General features: G+C 38.9%; 1 protein-coding gene across 2 annotated transcripts; it reads right to left on the bottom strand.

Moving 5' to 3' along the window:
- Positions 1 to 1,717: 1,717 nt before the first annotated feature.
- On the bottom strand, positions 1,718 to 20,742 carry LOC105841291 (peptidyl-alpha-hydroxyglycine alpha-amidating lyase 1). Of its 2 annotated transcripts, XM_021346457.2 has the most exons (8): positions 20,399 to 20,742; positions 20,012 to 20,096; positions 19,218 to 19,455; positions 11,113 to 11,241; positions 9,853 to 10,004; positions 9,134 to 9,331; positions 4,580 to 4,867; positions 1,718 to 4,142 (listed from the first exon to the last, which is right to left on the bottom strand). In XM_021346457.2, the coding sequence occupies exons 1-8, from the start codon at positions 20,471 to 20,473 to the stop codon at positions 4,015 to 4,017; spliced, it is 1,293 nt and encodes a 430-aa protein (XP_021202132.2). In that variant the 5' UTR covers positions 20,474 to 20,742; the 3' UTR covers positions 1,718 to 4,014. The 2 variants fall into 2 exon arrangements, with proteins under 2 accessions (XP_021202132.2, XP_062524814.1); XM_062668830.1 differs by lacking the exons at positions 1,718 to 4,142; positions 4,580 to 4,867; positions 9,134 to 9,331; ... (2 more) ...; positions 20,012 to 20,096; positions 20,399 to 20,742 and adding an exon at positions 11,991 to 18,819 and having other exon boundaries at positions 19,218 to 19,356.
- Between the last annotated feature and the right edge of the window lie 1,043 nt (positions 20,743 to 21,785).

The raw sequence follows: 21,785 nt of genomic DNA on the forward strand, positions 1-21,785 counted from the left end.
TTGCGGGGGCGTTAATGATGAGAATCTTTGTGGGGGTGAGAAATAATAATGTTAATTTTAAATGCCTAGCGAAGCGAACGGGTACAGCTAGTACAATATATGATGGTGATTGTTATTACAGCATTTAGTGACCAGTGTGCTTAATGCGAGTTTTAACCCACAGACACAGCCCACTGAGTTTCTCGCCGAATCTTCTCAGTGAGTCGCGTTTCCGATCCGGTGGTAGATTCTGCGAAGCACTGCCCTTACTAGGGCCAGTGTTAGCGCCACTCTGGTTTGAGTCCCGTGAGCTCACCTACATGTTAGAGCGAAGCTGATATAGCCTCTCAAGGCTATCAGCATAGGTAGGGAAAAAAACGGGCGAGTTTTTTAACGTCCTCGATCGCGTAAAAGTTAACTCAAGTTTGTATGGAGTTGGAACAGCGCCCCTAGCGGTAAACGTAGCACGCTGCTATGAAGGCGATGTCGGCTGGAAGTCGGCCCGCGCCCCTCGAGAGCACATCGCACGACAACCCATTTATATTTTGATAATGATTTATCGCGTGCCATACAAAGTACATCAGTTTTAATTATTGTAAATTTTTGAGCTATTTTCAAGAATCATTTTAACGTACCCACGTTTTGATCAACGTTTCCAATACACCCTGTATACTTTTTTTTTTAAATAGACAAATGAGCATACGGCAAATGGTTATCGTTGCTCATAAACGTTAGCAACACCAGAGGCACAGCCAGCTTACATCTAAACACCGGTTTTATATTATTTTGTGATGCAAAGATTCAGTAAGTGAAAAGATTCAATGACTATCTTCAGTTTTCACAGCTGTAATGTGTGCTTCACAGCTGTATTACTGGTGGTAGGACCTCTTGTGAGTCCGCACGGGTAGGTACCACCGCCCCGCCTACTTCTGCCGTGAAGCAGTAACGCGTTTCGGTTTGAAGGGCGTGGCAGCCGTTGTAACTATACTAAGACTTTAGCACTTATATCTCAAGGTGGGTGGCGGCACTTACATTGTATATAGGCTCCAGTAACCACTTAACACCAGGTGGGCTGTGACCTCGTCCACCCATCTAAGCAACAAAAAAAAAAACGCTCCAAGTTCTAAGTATCTAACACCAGCTTGGTCGACTGAGAACTCTTGCATTAGTGTTTCAACGGCAGAGTCAGGCGGTTGCGTGGTGCGGCGGCAGCATCGGAGCCGGTTCGTCATCAGAATCGTCCGATTGCACCCTCGTGAAGCGACGTCGTTCGAGCAGACGCCGCAACTTGAACTCTCCCGACCCGTACTCCCAGCGACGACGGGTCGTCCCCTTGGGACCTGTCAAATTATTACATTCGATGATCCTTTTGTTTCCATTAGCGTCGATGGTCAAATAAACTAACGCTCCGAGGTTTCATCAGCTGTAGGAGCTCGTAGACAAAGCTAACGACACCGGCTCACTGTCACGTTTCGGGGTCGATTCGAAGGGTAAGGTAGACCTTAATTGTTTCTTAGTTATTTTTAATGTGATCCAAATTTCCACCACGCGTCTCAGTGGCCGGTGCCGCTAACTTTGTCGTGTCTAGCTTCCACAGCCAACACTAACTGGAGATTTTAAAGCTTATCAAATAAATATATAGAGCATTATCTACACGATAAAAAAAAGGTACTTACACTGAACTAAAAAAGGTGCGAAAACAGGCTTAGGTGCAAAAATAAAAATGAAAACACAAAAAGCTGCTTCAAATAAAATATATTTCGAGTTAACGTTAGGTAATATATACAGCACGATCACGATCGAACAAAATGAATCTGAAAGTTAGAGCCATAACGTCGGATCTAGTTTTAGTTAAAATCGTGTTTATACGTATTTATATATAGATTTTTTTCTTCTTTGAGTCTCAATTATAAACTTAGATAAAATATTTCAACCATACTCACCCTAAAATGGTCGCTTAGACTATTTTAATGCATTTATTAAAAACACTGGAAATGTTTGAATCAGAACTGTATGTCCGACTTTACGTCTCTAACTTTGAAAACCATTTAACATTCACTATACTATCGGGAGACATCATTCATGTCAATTATTAATGCAACTAAAAAAAAAACTTTTACAGCCACTGTCCCATCTCCTATTATAGTCGACACATTTTAAACTGAGTCGTCGGGCAATAAATGTCACTGACAGTAGGGATGTGCACGCAATGCGACCCGTTATCGATACTTAGCTACTTGCGCACGAGGGGTCGATGCGTCATCGTGACCATTCACTATGATCACGTCGAAAAAAACATTTTATCTTAAAAATTAAAAACTTTCATTTTCAGATAGCGTAAAATTATTCTTATTAATACTTAACATAATTTAGCGTATGGATAGTACCGATCTCTTTATCGATATGCATCTCTACAATTCTTACGCACGTCACTACAGCTCTCCGTAAGACCTGTAAGTGCGAGCGAGACAGACAGATAAATATGATTTATGACCCAAGGCCTCAGTTCATAATGCGTCGACTATAGTCTAGATATTACTGCGCTCTCTCATCGGTTCGTAAATTCATTAATACGTCTGCAAGCCTTATGATTAGAGACGACCACACTACGAACTCAAATTGAAATATGAAACTAATTATTATTTATGCTAATATTAAAATTGTATTAATTCAATCTGATCGACTACTAAATTGATAGTGTAAAAATTATCTTTGAGTAGTCAGTATATATTATATCCTTAAATTTTTTATCACCAACGGCTCTGAAACTTATACAACTTTAGCATTTACTTAAATCTCAATATAAATCACAACACAAGTTAAACAATAATAATAATCTCAGATCGATAGTTAATTTGAGATCAAAAACCAAAACTTCGATATATTGTAAATATTTGTAATAGAACTTAGCTAAAACAATAATAAATAAATTTTAGAAAAAATAAAAATTTACATAATTCAATTCGACACATTTTCAGGTGTATAAGAGACGTATAAAAAATTGTTTTATCAAATGCATTTTGGACCACATTTTATATCACATTTCTTTTATAATATAATCATTCATTCACAATAATTTTATTCTAGGAATGTTTATCAGCAACCGAAATCGTAGCAAACAAGCAAGAAGTTAAATGCAAATAAAAAAGAATAAGATAAGTAATTTGGATAACTTTGATAATTTAAATATGGGTAGTTCGAGTTTTAACAAAGTTAATGAAGACAGTGTTGGTCCCAATTTTGATATTAAATATATCATCATAATATAATATAAACAAGATTTTTAGTCTGTCTTTACATCAAATAATGGAAAATAATGTTTGTTGTGCTTGATGTAATAATCGACGGAAATTCACATCACTAAAATTTTTTTTAAGTGTTTTTCAGTTTAAATATTTTTTAATTAAATATGTATAAAAATTACCATAATTTCATAAATTAAATGCAAAATGTTTAAAATCAAAATGGAATAACCAGAAAAAATACCCTGATATATTCAACAAAACAAAGTTACCCAAATTAACTATACACTGCATTGTCTATAAATGATCAAATAAAAATAGGGTAAATTGATCTGTATGAAGGGAAGGTCAGCACTGTCTCGCGTGTAACTCGTTAGTGAACAGGCAAACATTCAGAAAATCTTAAAGACCTACAAGGATAATGTTTCAATATTTTAACTTCGTGTGATGTCAGCATCAGACTCAGGGTAATGTACTGCATGATTCTTTACATTCAAATGAAAATATTATATTTATTAAGAATAGAATTTCAATAATTAGTAGGCCGCCTATATCAATCAATAATTGGGTCGCCTTTGGATTTAATGCGCCGTATTATTATGATCTTTATATTTAGAAAAATAGTCATATATAGTTAGTTTATATTTAGGAGGTAATCTCTGGGATTGACTCTTTAAAGAGTGTTCTACTAAGCTAGACTAACGTTGGCACAGATGTAGTATATCTAATTATTTCGATGATCATTTTCCAGTTTGAAATCTCGTCATTTGTACAAGTGTATGTATAGCGCGGGTCAGTGGCGGGGCTCACCGCGCGCGCGACGCAGCGCCCCCCGCAGCAGCAGCGCGCCCGCACACAGCGCCGCGCCCGCGCCCGCCGCCGCGCCCGCCCAGCGCCCGCCGCGTGACGTCACCGCGCCCGCTGCACACACCACCGTACTTATCAACGCGGATGCCGTCATTGACCCCGAGACATGATGCCGTATCCCAAATTCACGATGCCATGACAACATCTATCTATATATAAAAAATTAATTGCTGTTCGTGAGTCTCGCTAAAACTCGAGAACGGCTGGACCGATTTGGCTAATTTTGGTCTTGAATTATTTGTGGAAGTCCAGAGAAGGTTTAAAAGGTAGAATATGAAAATTCTCGGGACTAAATAAAAATAACAATTTTGTTTTTCCTTTGATGTGTCCCCCGTCGGACGGATTTTTTTATGTTTGTTTTAAGTTTATTTTATACAAAAGTTTAGGTCTTAGTAGTACTCAATAGTATTTATCGATTGAGGCACTACGAAGTCTGCCGGGTCAGCTAGTTGCTTAAATAAAAACGTCACAAAGCATACAAACCTACTCACCGAGAGTGGCGGGCGTGGCGGGGGGCGCGGCGGGCGGCGCGGGGGGTGCGGGGGGTGCGGGCGGCGCCTCGTCGCGCAGGCGCTCGTCGACGAACTTGTAGACGGCGTGCGGGGCGAGCTGCGCGACGTAGACCGCGGAGCCGTCGGTCGCGGCCGCCACGTCGTGCGGGCTGGCGAGGCCGGCGGGCGCGTCGAACGTGCCCACGAGCCGCCCGGACGCCAGCTCCAGCACGTAGCCGCGCACCGGGACCACGCCGTTCGGCCCGTTCACCACGTACAGACGACCTCCTGTTCAACATAATAATATTAAACATTCATTAACAACGACAATGTCATCTATACTAATATTATAAAGAGGAAAGATTTGTTTGTTTGTTTGTATTGAATAGGCCCCGAAACTACTGAATCGATTTGTAAAATTTTTTCACTGTTTGGAAGCTACACTATTCCCGAGTGACATAGGCTATAATATTTTTTGAAAAAATTAGGGATCCTTACTAAAACTCCAATAATGTAACCCAAGGTGTAAAAAATTACCTAAAATATTATGTATAGTAATCGGCAAACTTCTTGAGCAAATGACCTTGACTGCGCAGAACCGAATTTTAGATCACTTTGGTGGTGAGGGTGAGGCGCGACGGCAGGGGAAATCGTATCGAGCGCGTTATTGGTAGATCAGTCGAACCTTGCGTCCCGCACCGCGCCCTCATTCCGCTTGCTCCCAAAAGTACGCTTGCGTACAGTGGAAAGTCTATCGTTATTAATCGTTAAGTTATTTGTTATAATTGCTTGTGGACTTTGTTGCCATTGCTATTTGTTGAGTGTTTGTTGATTTTTTATAAAACATACACTATACCGTGACAAACTGGTGTAGTACTTAAAAGAAAGGGTAGAAAATTTGTGTACGACGTATATTGCTTCATTATAAAACAGGGGAAGAATGATATGGAAAAATTAAAACAGACTTCGGAAGCAACAAAAACATCAGTGAGTACTGTTAGGTGCATTATTAACGAAGCTAAAGGCTCTGGCTTGCTCGCCGTGTTTCGGACTCCGGGTAAGAAAAGATCAGGGAAGAAAAAAAATTCCCGGAATGGATAGTTTCGTTCAATCTGTAATAAAAAGATGTAATCATAATAACTACATAACAAGCAGCGAAACTCCGTACCGTAGAAAGGCTTCGAACAATTTAAAGAAGATATAAATTTTAATGGCTCGGAATGAAGCTTACGACGAATTATGAAAGAGCTAGGCTTCAGATGGAAAAAAAGAACAGAAAATAATCGGAAGCTGGTAAATGAAAAAAGTAACATTCGATTACTACGAATCGAATATCTTCAAAAAATAATTAATTATAGACAAAAAAGAAGACCGAATCGACCGAGTTGTAAACTACGCCGATGAGCCCTATGTCGACTCATCACGATGATAGCGACTCGGGTGATGAAAACAGTGATGATGATGATGGTCAAGATTATGATAACGAAAAAAAAATTACAAATACCAGCTTCGCTTTAACTGAACCAAGACCTGGCAACAGCTCTAGTTTTGACTTAATAGAAGGAATATCTATTTTACCCCAAGATTAAATTATTACAATTATTAACCTATATGTTTTGTTGATGTTCTAATAAATATATAAATAAATACATATGTTGATTTTAATAATTTAATAGCATTATGACGCAGAGTAAGTAATGTTTTTGCACGTGAGTGTACCATGCGCAAACTTACCCCCACTACGTCAACAAATGCTCAAGAAGTTTGCCGGTTATTATACATCGCGTGCCCTGCGAAAACTATTGATGATAGAATAAAATAATGTACTACGGCTTTGTAGAACACAATATTATTTGCAAAAAGTGTCGCGACGGCATATGTCTAACTATTATAGTTATACCGCAATAAGTGTTCTTTTATTTAAAAATATAAAACAACGTCAAATATTGTTGAAATTTTTGTTAAAGATCCGAGCAGCGCCGGAGCGGGCCGCTTGTATTATACCTAGTCAGGTCATAAATTCTGTCACATGTTTAATGTAAAATAATTGAAACAAGTTTATTCATTATGTAACCATTCATATACCAAAATGAACTTAACAAAACATAGATTCTTATGACACTAAAGTTTATTCAAAATGACCTCCGTGATTTTGAATACAGGCCTTCAATCTGCGCGGCCAGTCGTCTATCGCAGCACGAACGAGGTCCATGTCAATATCGGCGGCTGCCTTAATGAAGGATGTCTTGAGTGACTCCAAATTGGGATGAGGCTTTGAGCACGCCTTTTCCTCCAAGTGTTGCCATATCTTGTAATCTAACGGATTCAAATCTGGACTGGAGGAGGGCCAGTCTTCGTGCCGGATGAAGTCGATTTCACGCGCCGCCAGCCAGTCTTGTGTGCTCTTCGCTCTATGAGCTGGTGCCGAATATTGTTGGAATACCCAGTGCCTGTTAGTGAACATGGTATGAGAAACAGGTTCCACAAGGTTCGTCAGGACTATATTTTGATACACAACTGCATTCGTTTTTACACCTTTCTCACAAAAATTTACCTCTGTTAAGCCCCAATAAGAAACTCCCAACCATACCATGAGCGAGGATGGAAAATGACCTCGTTGGACACGCGGAATACGGTTGCTCACTTCTTCACTACTGTGTGCGTACAACTTATCATTTTGTTTGTTGTAGCTCTCTTCTACGGTAAAAATTATTTCATCCGAAAAAATTATTTCCCGATATTTTTTTCCCGCGTACCGCTTCAACAAAGCGCGGCATCTCTTCAGTCTCAGGTCCATTAGACGAGCATTCAAACGATGTCCTGTTTTTCTTCGATATGCCCGAAGCCCTAAGTCTTCATTTAACACCCTTTTCACCGTGGTTCTGCTTAACCCCATCTGAAGGGCCAACAGTTTCTGCTTACGTTTGGGATTTCTTTGAATTCGCGCCTTCACAGCTTTTATCACTGCTGGAGTCCTAACAGACCGAGGGCGACCACTTCTTGACCTGTCATCTACAGTAAAGTCTTCATTGTATCGTTTGATGGTACGATAAATGAATCTTTTGGTTATATTCAAAATTTTCAGTATGTAAAAAATTTGAATTGGCGCGTAGCCGCAACGATGCAACGCAATAACTGCAACACGGTCTTCTTTAAGCGTCCACTCCATATTTAAAAATGAGTAAAATTCTAAAAGTATACATTTTTATTTTCATGAACAATTCGAAATTCGAATTCAATAAACTTTCTTGTGGCCAGCATTCTAAAAGAAAAGTTTTTACTGTGTGACAATACTTATGACCTGACTAGGTATATTACTAGCCGTACTCGCCCACTTCGCTGGGCATTTAAAATTAGCATTACTATTTATTGTCATTATTATTAGGAGTCCAACACTTCTATAAATATTAGCCTATCCATTAAGTACATGTATTTTCTACATGGATACCATGTTTCAAGTCAATCAGATGCATGGTTCAGTAGTTTTATCGGAACATCCGTAAAAACCACTGTAGATTTATATATTAGTATAGATAAATATTAACTATTTTTAAGGGATTTTATGACATGGTAACTAAGACCTTTAGGTCAAGTTTTATTTTAATTTTAATGAAAACTGCACTATATGAAAAATGATAATATGAAGTGAAATGAAGTTGATTAATATGAAACATGGCATGAAATTAAATTAAATGAGATGAGATGATATGAGATGAAATATAATCTCAGTAAAATGGTGGTAATTTACTGAGACTTTTTAGTGGACTATTTGGACTTCACTCCTCGCGTTCCCGCCAAAAAGTAAGTTCAAATATTCATTCCAAGTTTCTAGAATGATCTACCCACAAAATCTCTGCCAACATTTTTCTTAGTTTACCGGCAGACTTAGGGATTTGTAAGTCATTCTAGAAATTCAAGTTAATGATCTATCATATTGTCTGTACTCACCGGTATCAAAGGACACATGGTTTATAGTACAGTTGTTTTTTTTTATTGCTTAGATGGTTGGACGAGCTCACAGCCCACCTGGTGTTATTGTGTTAAGTGGTTACTGGAGCCCATAAACATCAACGTAAATGCACCACCCATCTTGAGATATAAGTTCTAAGGACTCAGTATAGTTACAACGGCTACCCCACCCTTTAAACCGAAACGCATTACTGCTTCACGGCAGAAATATAAATATCATGTCTCTAGATGACCGCAAACGTTCAGTAACACTCCATGTGGCCTCCGGTAACAAAGTAGTAAACAGTAGTAGTAGTGTAGCGGCATATTGTTAAATATAAGTGATCAGAAAAAATATTTTATCCAAAGCAAAAGTATTGTTTGTAATGACAAATATTAAAAAAATAAAAGTCAGATCTTAATGCTCCAGTGGCTCAGTGATAGGCGAGGTACTGTCACACATGCCTGTCGGTGATGGGCGTATCTGACTATTTAGATTCTCTCACAAGTATGTATGTACACGTATGTGAGGTAATTCGCATCCGGGGCTGCAATTAAATCAGCTGCAATTGTAAGCTAAATTAAAATGTCACAACAATATATCACCGTGAACCGGAGAATAGGCCACACTGAAGATCCTGGGTCCCATGAGCCAGCTGCTGTAGGAGGTGACGTAGGAGCCGTTGTCGTGCCTGAAGCTGGCGACCCTGCCCCTCTCCCGGTCCGCCACCAGCACCACCCCCGAGTTCTCAGCAAGCGCCAGCGCATGGGGCACGTTCAGAGAGAACGGCGAGTGTGAGTTATCTACAACAAATTATTATTATATGTGGCTTGTGGAGAGTATTAAGCGATAGGCAGCGGCTTGGGGCTCTGCCCCTGGCATTGCTGAAGTCCTTGGGTGACGGTAACCACTCACTATCAGATGCGTCGTGTGCTCGTCTGCCTACAGGGGCAATAAAAAAAAAACAAAATAGTTTTTCTTTTTTTTCTGATCTCAGATAAATCTATTTAACATGTCATCGAACTAATATTTTTAAATCAAAACAAGTAATTCAATATTAATCGAAAATCGCAGGACTATTTAACTAAATAAGATACTATGTTTGAAATAATGTTTGAAAATTCAGGAATGATACAAAATTTTCCATTCGTTATACAATTTTTATAATCGATGTGATAAAATCCAGAAATTATTTAATTAAATACACTCCTCAATTACTTTTTTAACCAATGTTAGCACTCCATATATAACAATACTACTCATATCCAATTTGTTAAAGTGGATGGAGAAGCCCAGTATACACCTAGCTTACGGATATACTTACGAGTACCCCACTGCAGTATGATTTGCCCTTTAGGGTTATATTTCAGGATCCTGTGGTTGCAGTAGCCGTCTGCTATGAAAAAGTCACCGGTCGACAACACGGCCACCGCGCTTGGCTTACAAAAATGATGGTCATCTGTTCCCGGTACAAACCTATTGAGGGTAACGAGTTGGGGTTTAGTTATTGTTCAAGAACATTTTATTTCCAACAAACTTTTTTTTTATTGCCTTTGTAGGCAGACGAGCGTAGGGCCCACCTGATGGTAAGTGGTTACCGTCGCCCATGGACTTCAGCAATGCCAGGAGCAGAGCCGAGCCGCTCCCTACCGAATTTAAATACAATTTTTCAATGCTCCCACAGGGAACATATTATACTAAGCGTAATTGGTATAATAGAAGACCTACATTTTAATATAAGCGCATACCATTTCTGATATAGTGTTTGTATTATAAACTAAAATAATTATTTATATATATTATAGATCAAGGTGATTTTTTATCAACAAATTTACTTCTGTGTATTGTCAGCATACTTAAATCATACCTCACAATACTGTTCATATTTTGTTCATTGATATTAACAATATTTGGACACGCGATATTGCCTGCCTGGACATTAAAATCAACTTTTTTGGTCCCTGTTCATTCTGTTTCTTTTAAGAAGCAAAAGTAATAAATATTGAAAATACCAGATATCACAAGAAAGCAACTACCAAAGATCTTTAACGTTTGTATATGTATATTCCCTACTTATGCTGATAGCCTCGAGAGGCTATTTCAGCTTCTCCTTGACGTGTAAGTGAGCTCATGGGGCTTAAACCGGAGTGTTGCTAACACTGGCCCTAACAAGAGCAGTGCTTTGCAGAATTAACCACAGGATTAGAAACGCGACCCCCTGAGAAGATCCGGCGAGAAACTCAGTGGGCTCTGTCTATGGGTTAATTCATTGTGACCAGTGCTTGTGGTACCTAAAAGCACCGTTAATGAATCGGGAGGATCCGTAATGACGTGTTTACCATTCGGTCCACAGGATCGGGTATGAAATTTGTGTAATAATTAGGATATTAACAAACCATTGCTTACGGTAGGGCCTGCTTGAATGTTTTTGTAATCTAAAATTGATAGCTGTAAATTAGGTGGTGGACAGCAGCTTGGCTGTGCCCCGAGCATTGCTGATGTTCATGAGTGACGGTATCCCCTCACCACCCGGTGGGTCCATGCCATGCCTACAAGGGCAATATATATTTATTGTTATACTTACTTTTCTCCCAGCACCATAGCAGGCACTCGTCGGTTGGTAGCATTAAATTTGAACACTTGATGTAGTGCCACATCAGTGGTCCAAACATTACCTTCAGAGTCCACCGTTATGCCATGGGGCATATAAAAACTGTTAAAGAAACATTCATTAGTGATATTAAAAATAACTATTTAAATAAAAAGGTTATTTGATGGGGAAAGATTAGGTTAATAAGTCTTAGTCTTATTCTCGTCCATGAGTTAATCATTAAAATGTGAAGTCGTCGTGGCCTAAAGGATTAGACAGCCAGTGCATTCGTATCAAGTGATGTGACGGTGTTTGAATCCCACTGGCAGGTACCAATTTTTCTAATGAAATACATACTTAACAAATGTTCACAATTGACTTCCACAGTGAACATCATGAATAACATCATGTAATAAAAATGAAACGCGCAAAGTTATAATTTTTGTGAAGACTGGGGTAGGACGTCTTGTGAGTCTGCACGGATAGGTACTGCCACCCTGCCTATTTCTGCCGTGAAGCAGTAATATGTTAAGGGTGGGGCAGCCATTGTATTATAAAAACTTGAAACCATATCTCAAGGTAGGTGGCAGCATTTACATTGTAGATATCTTTGGGCTCCATTAATCACTCAACACCAGTTGGGCCGTGAGCTCGTACCTAAGCAATAAAAAAAAGATATCCCACCCACATTGAGACATGAGGTCAAACTTTCAGACAGACAAACAAATCAATGTCAGATATATACATATGTAGACGCGAGATAAGCAAACTACGAAATATTTGAAATTTGGTCGTTGCAAATGAAGGACACAGACTGCGGGAAGAAACGATAAGAAGCGGCAGTTCTGCGTTAAAGGAAGGATGCACAATACCTTTATGTAGTCCTTGCTGCAGACTCGTACCACTTCGCGATGAGAAACACCAACGATTTCACTTATTTACGTATTTAACATAACAAAGACACGAAGCGCGCGCGCGGTTGTTCAGCCATATTTTTTCGTCTCGATGTCACCACACGATCTCGCTCGCACGCGTCCGTAGGTAAAGTGCCGGAGAGGGATGGGACAGGATTTGCAAAACCAAATTAAAATGTTGCTATTTTTCGAAACCTAAAACTAACTAAGTTTTAAACCAGCGCAACCATTCCCCCGGGCTTGAAGGGACGCCTTCAAAGTATTATCTAACTAAAACGTGTATTATCTAACTAAAAAACTAAAAAGTGTATTATCTAACAAACGAATAACAATAAATTCAAATAAGTACGCTACGTTTATCTACTATTACGCTATGTTCCTACAAGAATTAAGAATTTATACTATATCTATATACAACTAACCTAAATAATATGAAAAATCTAAATGTGCTACTGGTTGGGTAGTGGGCAGAGTCGCACCACGGGACGCAAATACGATCCGATCGCTGTCTTAACCCGTGCAATGCGTGTAACTCCCGTAGAGTCCGGAAACACTTCTTCCACGACACCCAAAGGCCAGTGTAGAGGAGGCGAATTATCGTTAATCAGAATCACCACCGAGCCGACGACGACTGGATCGACCGGCGTGTTCCATTTGCGGCGTGATTGCAACGTATGAAGGTATTCCCGTCTCCAGCGCTTCCAAAACGATTGAACTAATTTGTCTAGCAAATCGTGTCTAGCAAGAGTAGTTAAATTTTCATCGATTTCTTCCGCAGGCAAGCATTTCAAAGGCGTGAGATTCAAAAAATGCGCAGGAGTTAAGGCAAGCGGTTCTGAAGGATCACTAGAGAGTGTTCCACATAAAGGTCGTGTATTCATTACCGATTCGATCTGACTGAGAACAGTACATAGCTCTTCAAACGAAAGAATTGTATCACCTATAACGCGATATAGATGTGACTTTAAGCTTTTGATATTAGCCTCCCAATTCCCGCCAAAATGGCTAGCTGTCGGTACATTTAGGGACCAATCAATGCGATTTTCAGCTAAGACGTTACCAAACTCTGTATTATGATACTTTGAACTAAGAAATTCATGAAGTTCTGAAAGCTTGCGTTTAGCACCTATATAATTCGTTCCATTGTCCGAATAAATTCTACCCACCGGGCCTCGTCTAGATAGGAACCGCTTGAAGGCTCCCATGAAACTAGCTGTGCTTAAATCACCAGCCAGTTCTATATGTACTGCGCGCGTAGTCATGCAAACAAATAAACACACGTAAGCTTTGGTAGAACGAATACCACGCCCACGTGTTATGGTAACCTTGAAAGGGCCAGCATAATCTGTACCCGTGTGAATGAAGGGTTTAGCGGATTGAACGACACGACAAGAACGATGATCCGCCATTTCAGGGAATGTTGGCTTAGGACGAAGTCGAAAGCAAGGCATGCATTTGTGTATCCTATTCCTAATTAAATTACGAGCAGAAAGTATCCAATACTTCTGACGTAAGAGCGCCATCAGCAGGTCAGGACCGGCGTGACAATTTAATATATGATGATATTCGACAAGTAAATTCAAGATCGGATCTTTTCTCGGAAGCAAAATGGGATATTTCTCGTCGTAGCTCAAGTCAGAGTTTCTTAAACGTCCCCCTACTCTAATTAGTCCATCTTTAAGAAATGGTTTTAAGTGTCGAAATGCATGGCTACAAACTTGACCTTCCTCGAGCTTCGCGATCTCAGCGCGAAAATAAAACCGTTGAAGTTCACGAAGAATTAATAACTCAGCGAACTCATAATCCGATGCTGACATGCGATATCTGTGAGGTAACAATTTTACAAATCGACAAACGAAAACTACACTGCGCAATAGTTTAGACCAAGATGAGATACGATTTCCTAGTGATAATATAGGAGATTTTTCATTTAAAGTAGCGGCGAGAAAAGTCTGTTTCTTTTCTTCCGGCGGCTCCGGCTCTACGGAAGGATTAAAAGGAACAGCAGGCCACTGCGCGACATCCAAATGTGCCCAAAAGGGGCCACTAAACCAAAGCGGGTGATTAATTATTTGGGAAGGAGTGAGGCCACGCGACAAACAATCAGCGGGATTGTCTTTACCAGACACGTGATATAGATTTTGTGGAGATAAATAGCTTTGTATCTTCGTCACTCTGTTAGCCACAAAGGTGCTCCATCGATGAGGCGATGAATGTGTCCAACAAAGTGCGACTGTTGAGTCTGAAAACGCGAATATATTGCGAAAAACAATGCGATTTTGACAAGCGACTACTACATTTTTTATGAGCTGAGCGAGTATGAGAATCGCGCAAAGCTCAAGTCTGGCGAGCGACACAACCTTTTTAGGAGAAACCTTTGATTTTGCTGTTATCAAACGTATTGTACTATCATTGTTATTTTGAACGTGAAAATATATCACCCCCCCATATGCTTTCTCACTGGCGTCCGCGAAACCTAAGATAGTCACGATGCTGTCGACGTTCATACCTACGTGACGTGGGATCTTTATATGAGAAAGCAAAGGAAGTTCTTCTTTGAATCGGCTCCACATTTTTACTATATCTTCGGATGGAGTGTCATCCCAGTCACAATTGCTCAGCCACAACTGCTTAATAATAAGTTTAACGAACAGGACGACCGGTGCGACAAATCCCATGACGTCCCATATTTTAGCAACACATGACAGTATTGTACGTTTAGTACAAATTTCAATCGGAGTGTAAATTTTTATACAAAAACTATCCGACGTAGGAGACCAACACAAGCCGAGTACTTTATGCTGGTTCGACTCATCGAACTCCTTGACACCTGGCAGGCGATGCGACGGCGGGATCGAATCTAACACTACTTGTGAGTTACTCGTCCACTTCACCAGCTCGAACTGACCGGCCTTCATGAGACCTATCATATCAGAAGCGGTCGATATGCCGATGTCTTCAGTTGGAATTGAATAAACAAAATCGTCCATATATAGGCTAGTATCAATAATTTCTCTGGCCCGCGGGTAAGCGACACCTTCATCAGCTGCCAGCTGTTTAATAGTACGCAACGCATGAAAAGGACTAGACTTAAGCCCGAAAACTACACGATTAAATTCGTAAACTTGTAATGGTTGTTGAGGAGAAAAACGATATAGAATGCGTTGAAAACGCCTGTCAGATTCTCTGACTCCAATACTCAGAAACATCTGACGAATGTCAGCGGAAAGGGCAACCGGAAACAAACGAAAATTAATAATAATATTAAATAAATTTCCTTGGAAATTTTGTCCACGATATAACAGATCATTGAGCAAAACATTAGTAGTAGTCTTACAACTACCATCGAGTACGACTTTTAATTTGGTTGTGACCTTATCTTGTCTGATTACACCATGATGCGGAATAAAATAAGAAATATCTGAACTGTCACAATCTACAGCTGAGAGATAGTTCTTCTCTAAATATTCGAGAATGATGTTGTCGTACGCTAATTTTAGCTGCGGAGAAGCTTGCATCTTTCTTTCTAAGCAGTAAAATCGATTTTCACTTGCTTGACGCGAATTACCGAGAGTGTTAACATCATCTTTAAAGGGCAAAGCCACCACGTATCGTCCGTCACTATCTCGTGTGGTAGTACTGGTATAAAACTCCTCAGACATTTTGTCCTCGGGGCTGAGTACAGACGGCACGTCTACCTCCTCTAATTCCCAAAACTTCCGAATTGTGGAGTGTAACGGGTCTCCGGTACAGCAATATGAAAGGCTCTCGTTGCTAGCTACACGAACGGGAGCGTCACCAACAATAACATAACCGAGGATAGTCTCTAACGCGATCGGCGAGGCATGCGAAGGCCGTCCTTGAACCTTGTTCGATAAGAGCAGATGCGGGAAAATCGAAGCTCCAATCAACAGTTGGATCGGGCCTGGGTTAAAGTAAGTATCGTCTGCCAATGCTATGTCTTCGAAATTCGATAAAAGAGAGGCATCAACTGTGGTAGTCTGTAAACGTTCAGTAATTTTATCTACTACTAACGACTCCATAGTATAATTTACGTTACGATCGAAACGAGAATAAAATTTTATTTCTACAGAACCTTCAATTGTTTTGCTAGAACCTCCTATTCCCTTTACTACGGAACAAGCAGGTCTATTATTTATGTTCAAACCCAATCGTAGACAACAATCACGAGTGACAAAATTGCTTTGAGACGCGCTATCCAACAACGCGCGTACACAATGCTCCCTACCACGTGAATCAATAATAACTACACGTGCGGTCGCAATTAGTACCGTAGTAGGACTGCGTAAGATGCGGTTATAACCTTTCGATAAAGTGCACAGCGTTACGTCATCCGTGCTGACGCGAGCTGGAGCAATGCCCACATCATTAAAATTTAAGCCTACCGAAGAAGGCATGGAGGGCCGTGCGACAGCCGATGCTCGTGTACCCGGTGACTGCGTGCGTCTAGCATTCGAATGCGCTTTACTCGCGACGGGTTCATTTCCGAAACATAATAAAGTGTGATGCTTAGAATTACATTTTTTACATAAAGAGGACGACCTACACGCGGAAACACGATGACCGCTACTTAAACAATTTATACATAAATTGTTCGATTTGACGAATTGAAACCGCTCATTCGGTTTATAACTATTAAAAACCCTACATTTATAAATGTGATCATGTTTGTCACGACACAGACTACATACCGTTGACTCAGAACTTTTTTTTTTTTTTTTTTTTTTTTTTTTATTGCCTTTGTAGGCAGACGGGCATACGGCCCACCTGATGGTGAGTGGTTACCGTCGCCCATGGACTTCAGCAATGCCAGGGGCAGAGCCAAGCCGCTGCCTACCGCTAAACTAGATGTATAAGCCTGTGTAGATGACAACTTAGAGTCAAACTGCCTTTTGTTGGCAGCCTTGGGAACCGATGACGTGCGCTCTAATACTTTTATGTGATCACGAACAAAAGACACTAGATCTACAAACAATGGTATTTCGCATCCCTTATTATTTAAGCGCTGATAGGATTCAAACGCACGGGCAGTGTCTGTGTCTAATTTTTGAAGCGCTACATGCAAAAATGTAAAATCCGATAGGTCATTGACCTTCAAGTTTTTTAAAGCGGCTACTGACGATGCGAACTTGTCCAAAAATAATTCTAAATTACTAGGCTTTGCAGAAGAGATAGGTTTAAATTCAAATAATTGATCTAAATACGCAGTAGCAGATAGACGTTTATCTTCGTATTTGCTATTTAATAAATCAAAAATTAACGAATAGTTTTCGGCGCTTGGAGTAATTCCCGCGCATATGGAACGAGCCCTGCCGGTTAATTTGCCTATCAAATAATAAAGTTTCTCAGAGTCCGTTAACGATGTATTATTATGTACGACATTCCGAAAGCTAGAGATAAACAAAGGCCAGTTTTTTATATCGCCATTGAATTCGGGAATTTCTATTGGGGGTAGTTTCGGAATCCTATGATGACCAGCCAGCGTAACGTGATCCCCCGTTTGCGATTGCGATTGTAACCTTTTGGCAGCTCGTTTCACGCAGCCTAAGAGATCTTCAAACGCCGTAAGAGGTTGATAATTAACTAAATAATCGGGATTAGCCTTTAACTCCAACAAGATTATTTTATCGAGCACACCTTCAAAATCTTCACGCAATGAATCTACTGTTTCAAAGTCGCACAAAAAAGCGTCAGCGTTGAATGACTTTGAATCCATATCTCTAACTTGGCTAGAAATGCTTTGCATGCGGGAGAATATCCTATCTCTTTTGGCATATAACATCTTTAAATTAGTATCTGAAGGTGCCATTTTAAGATAAACGTAAAATAAATATTTCAAATTAACAAACTAACGATATTCGAAGCGGCGGGAAAGGTAAACACCTACCTACGAGTACAAATTTATGCGAATAGTACAAATGTTAATAAATATTTTATAGTAAAACTAAAGATCATATTCGAAGCGGCGGGTGTTATTAGCACACAGGAATACGCTACTACCCGTCGCCTGGCGTTTCCTATCTATCGCCTTTTACGATATCCCAGGAAGAGGCGGGAGTGGTGCTATTCTACGTAAGGTGCCCGACACCACACGGGGAACCTACACTGAATACCTAAAACTAATGTATGCGGCCGGCTCGAGGCGTACGCTCGACCGGTGATCTAACAAAGTAATAATATAAGAAACCAGAACGCGGGTTTTCTATCTAACTAATTTGATATTGTAAATAAGTGAATTAATTGTAAGAATGTAAACGAAAACGATATTTAAAACGAAAGCAGGAAAGCGATATTTTTTCGAAGTACCTACTTGGTACGCGGTTCTAATTATATTAAGTAAATTAGGTAACCTAGGCAATGGTTGGCGCTGATTTAATACGAATCCGGCTCGTTTGGACCAAAAAATGTAGACGCGAGATAAGCAAACTACGAAATATTTGAAATTTGGTCGTTGCAAATGAAGGACACAGACTGCGGGAAGAAACGATAAGAAGCGGCAGTTCTGCGTTAAAGGAAGGATGCACAATACCTTTATGTAGTCCTTGCTGCAGACTCGTACCACTTCGCGATGAGAAACACCAACGATTTCACTTATTTACGTATTTAACATAACAAAGACACGAAGCGCGCGCGCGGTTGTTCAGCCATATTTTTTCGTCTCGATGTCACCACACGATCTCGCTCGCACGCGTCCGTAGGTAAAGTGCCGGAGAGGGATGGGACAGGATTTGCAAAACCAAATTAAAATGTTGCTATTTTTCGAAACCTAAAACTAACTAAGTTTTAAACCAGCGCAACCAACATATTATATATAGAGATATTATATTGAGACCTACTAGAACTATAGATACTACATAGCTTATAGACCACTTTATTGGGCTTCCCCTCTTATTCCTAATCAGTGTTAATTCAAAATCTTTTTTGCTAGTTATTGAGGTTGAGTAATAGTGTGAAAAGAGTGAAAGAAACTTCTGAGAAACAGTAATTTGTAAGTACTCAGAAATTATTGTTCAATAAATAAATTCTCAATAGAATACTGATACTCTTGACAGTTTGATATATTATGAACCCTGTTACTTGAATTTATTTTAAAACAGCTACATATTTCTTAAAATCATATGATAGAAATAGCTGACTAATTAATTATTAAGAAATCTTACTCACAAATCATCACCCCACATATCAAGAAGTTCTCCTGTTTCATTGAAGATTAAAATAGTTTTGTGCTGTATGGCTGGTTTTCCAATTCCCAAGTATATATTTCCATTTGTAAATGTGTGCTCATCCCAAGTATGTTCACCTCGGTGGAAGACTAGCACCCTGCCTGCATTGTCTAATGTTACTCCGGAAACTTGGCCTAGTGTTATTGATATATTCGGCCAGTCTTTCACAAATTCTGGTGCTGCAAATCAGATTTACACGTTTTATGTGATGATACAATGATTTTGTTTAATTACTACACGAGGAAAAGTCCCAAAGTTTCTTATTACATTTAGCAAATCATGATATTGTGACCCTTGTTATGGATTAGATTGCATTACTCAATATTCATTTATAAACAATAAAAAAAAGTCCCAAAGTTCCTTATTACATTTAGCGAATCATGATATTGTGACCCTTGTTATGGATTAGATTTCATTACTCAATATTCATTTATAAGCGAAAAAAATTAAACTTTGAAGTTTAACATTGCTACTATAGACAGCCATTAATGTGTAATTTGACACTCCTTTGCCCATTTAATTTATTAAAGTAAACAAGAAACTCCTCTTCTAATTGTTTACAAGATAAGACACTTACAGCCAAGCTTGGGAGCAGTTATAGGACCTCATTAACAATTTAACTAAAATTTATTTAAAAGGTAACAGTGAAATTTGTAGTCAACTATGCTAACGCTAAGGACATGTCTAATTAAAAAAATATTTTTTTAAATAATTTATATTTTATAATAGACTAACCATGCTCTAGTTTTTGCAATGCAGGTGATATATAATATGCAGGATTATTGTCTTCTCGGTCTGAAAAATAGGCCCGCTCTCCAAACTAAAAAAAATATAATATCAAAGTACAGTACAATATTACACGAAGGAAAATTAATTTTAAAGGTGAGAACCTCCTTAAATATTTTTTTGAGGGATTTTCCCGCATCCTTATTTGTCGTTTTCGGTCGAATTTGATTCTTAATTTACAAAAGTTTGTGCGGAGATATCACGCAACCTGTTACGGGCCCACATCACATGCATTTTGTCTTTTAAACATCAATTTAATATTATAGACCTTCAAACATAATTTCAATAACTAGCTTGATGTTTACTTTTTAACTTATCAAATAAAATTCCACTTACTCCATTTACGTAAATTGATTCTCTTAAGCACAGTATCATAACGATCACTTTGAATAAGCATAATAAATTATTCATTGTAAAATTTAACTAAATAAAATTAACTAAGTAAATAGGTAGGTAGAGATTAATTTGTCTTATTTGTTGATTTACTAGTTTCACAGACAGCCTATAGATACGTGTGTGTTTTGTATTATTTTTTTAATCAACAAGTTCATAAGCAAGATTGATGGATAGCAGCTTTTTTTTTAAATGTTAGCGGCCATTGGCTACTCTATCTTTTCAACCAACTTAGTTGTGCATTATTCTCAGACTCAACAGACGTAATAATTACAATCCTCTTCTTGAATATGTAAGTGGGCATTCATTAAAACTTCAATACAACTTTTCGAAAAGCTCTAATGGCTTCTTGAAGTATCAACTTTCACGAATACCAATTTTAAAAAAATTGATCATTTTAATACTTTTAACTTATGATTTAGACAGTTTTAGATGTTTGTTCAGAAAAAATGATATGGACGAAATAAATCAACTTTACATGCCATGACTCTTTGCGTTCCGGTCAAAAAGCTATTGAACTTAGGGCCAGGTCAGAATATTATAAATCACCTAAGTAACATGCTTTGAAATTTATTGAAACATTAATCATCCCTGCCGGGAGGACTACTGACCGATGCCGATGCTTGTTCAAGTTAAGGGTTCCGCGAATGCTGTTGGGAAAGTTATCCTGCAGATAGCCACACTTTGATTTGATAAACAGGTGTAAGTAAACGTACTAGAGAGAATATCAGATAAATTATCACGAAATGTTTGTAGGAAAAAGTTACTCTCAAAATTACGTTACAAAGGAAATTTTTGGCTGAACATAGTTTTAAAATAATTAATCAAATAGCGAAATCGTCAGGAATTTAGTTTGTTTTGTTTGTTATTGTATTCCTCTGTATTTTGTTTAAACTATATAATATATTTGTGTTTAAAACATGTTTGAGTTTAACAAATTTCAATGCACCGTCCAATATTTACTCTGCACTACTTTTGGTTGACTGGTAGAGAATGCCTTAAAAATTAAGTCCGCCAATGTAAATAATACAGGTATTTGAAAAATAATGGGCGAATTAGGGAAACAGTGATTAGGTACCTACTCATTATTTTCCGAGATGTCAAATGGCCGACACACTTGTTCGTCGCGGTTTCCGGTGTGCTTAGTGCGAGTTTACTCAAATTAGAGTTAGCTTTTACGCTATCGAGAACGTTAAAAAACTCGCAAAAACTCGCAATAAGCGCACTGGACTCGACTTATTCGTAGTCACAGGGTGTCCACCGCAGCTCACTGGTCTAATAATTGTTTCCCGTCTGGCGTTCAAAGTAATAACAAAGGTAGTGATTGAAG

Source organism: Bombyx mori, chromosome 5 (genome assembly GCF_030269925.1).
Source record: "Bombyx mori chromosome 5, ASM3026992v2".
In the NCBI taxonomy this organism is placed as follows: domain Eukaryota; kingdom Metazoa; phylum Arthropoda; class Insecta; order Lepidoptera; family Bombycidae; genus Bombyx; species Bombyx mori.

What these genes read in the sequence shown, in the direction of transcription:
- LOC105841291 (XM_062668830.1), bottom strand. Translation starts at nt 16,450, where the DNA reads ATGCCTTCTTCGGTAGGCTTAAATTTTAATGATGTGGGCATTGCTCCA.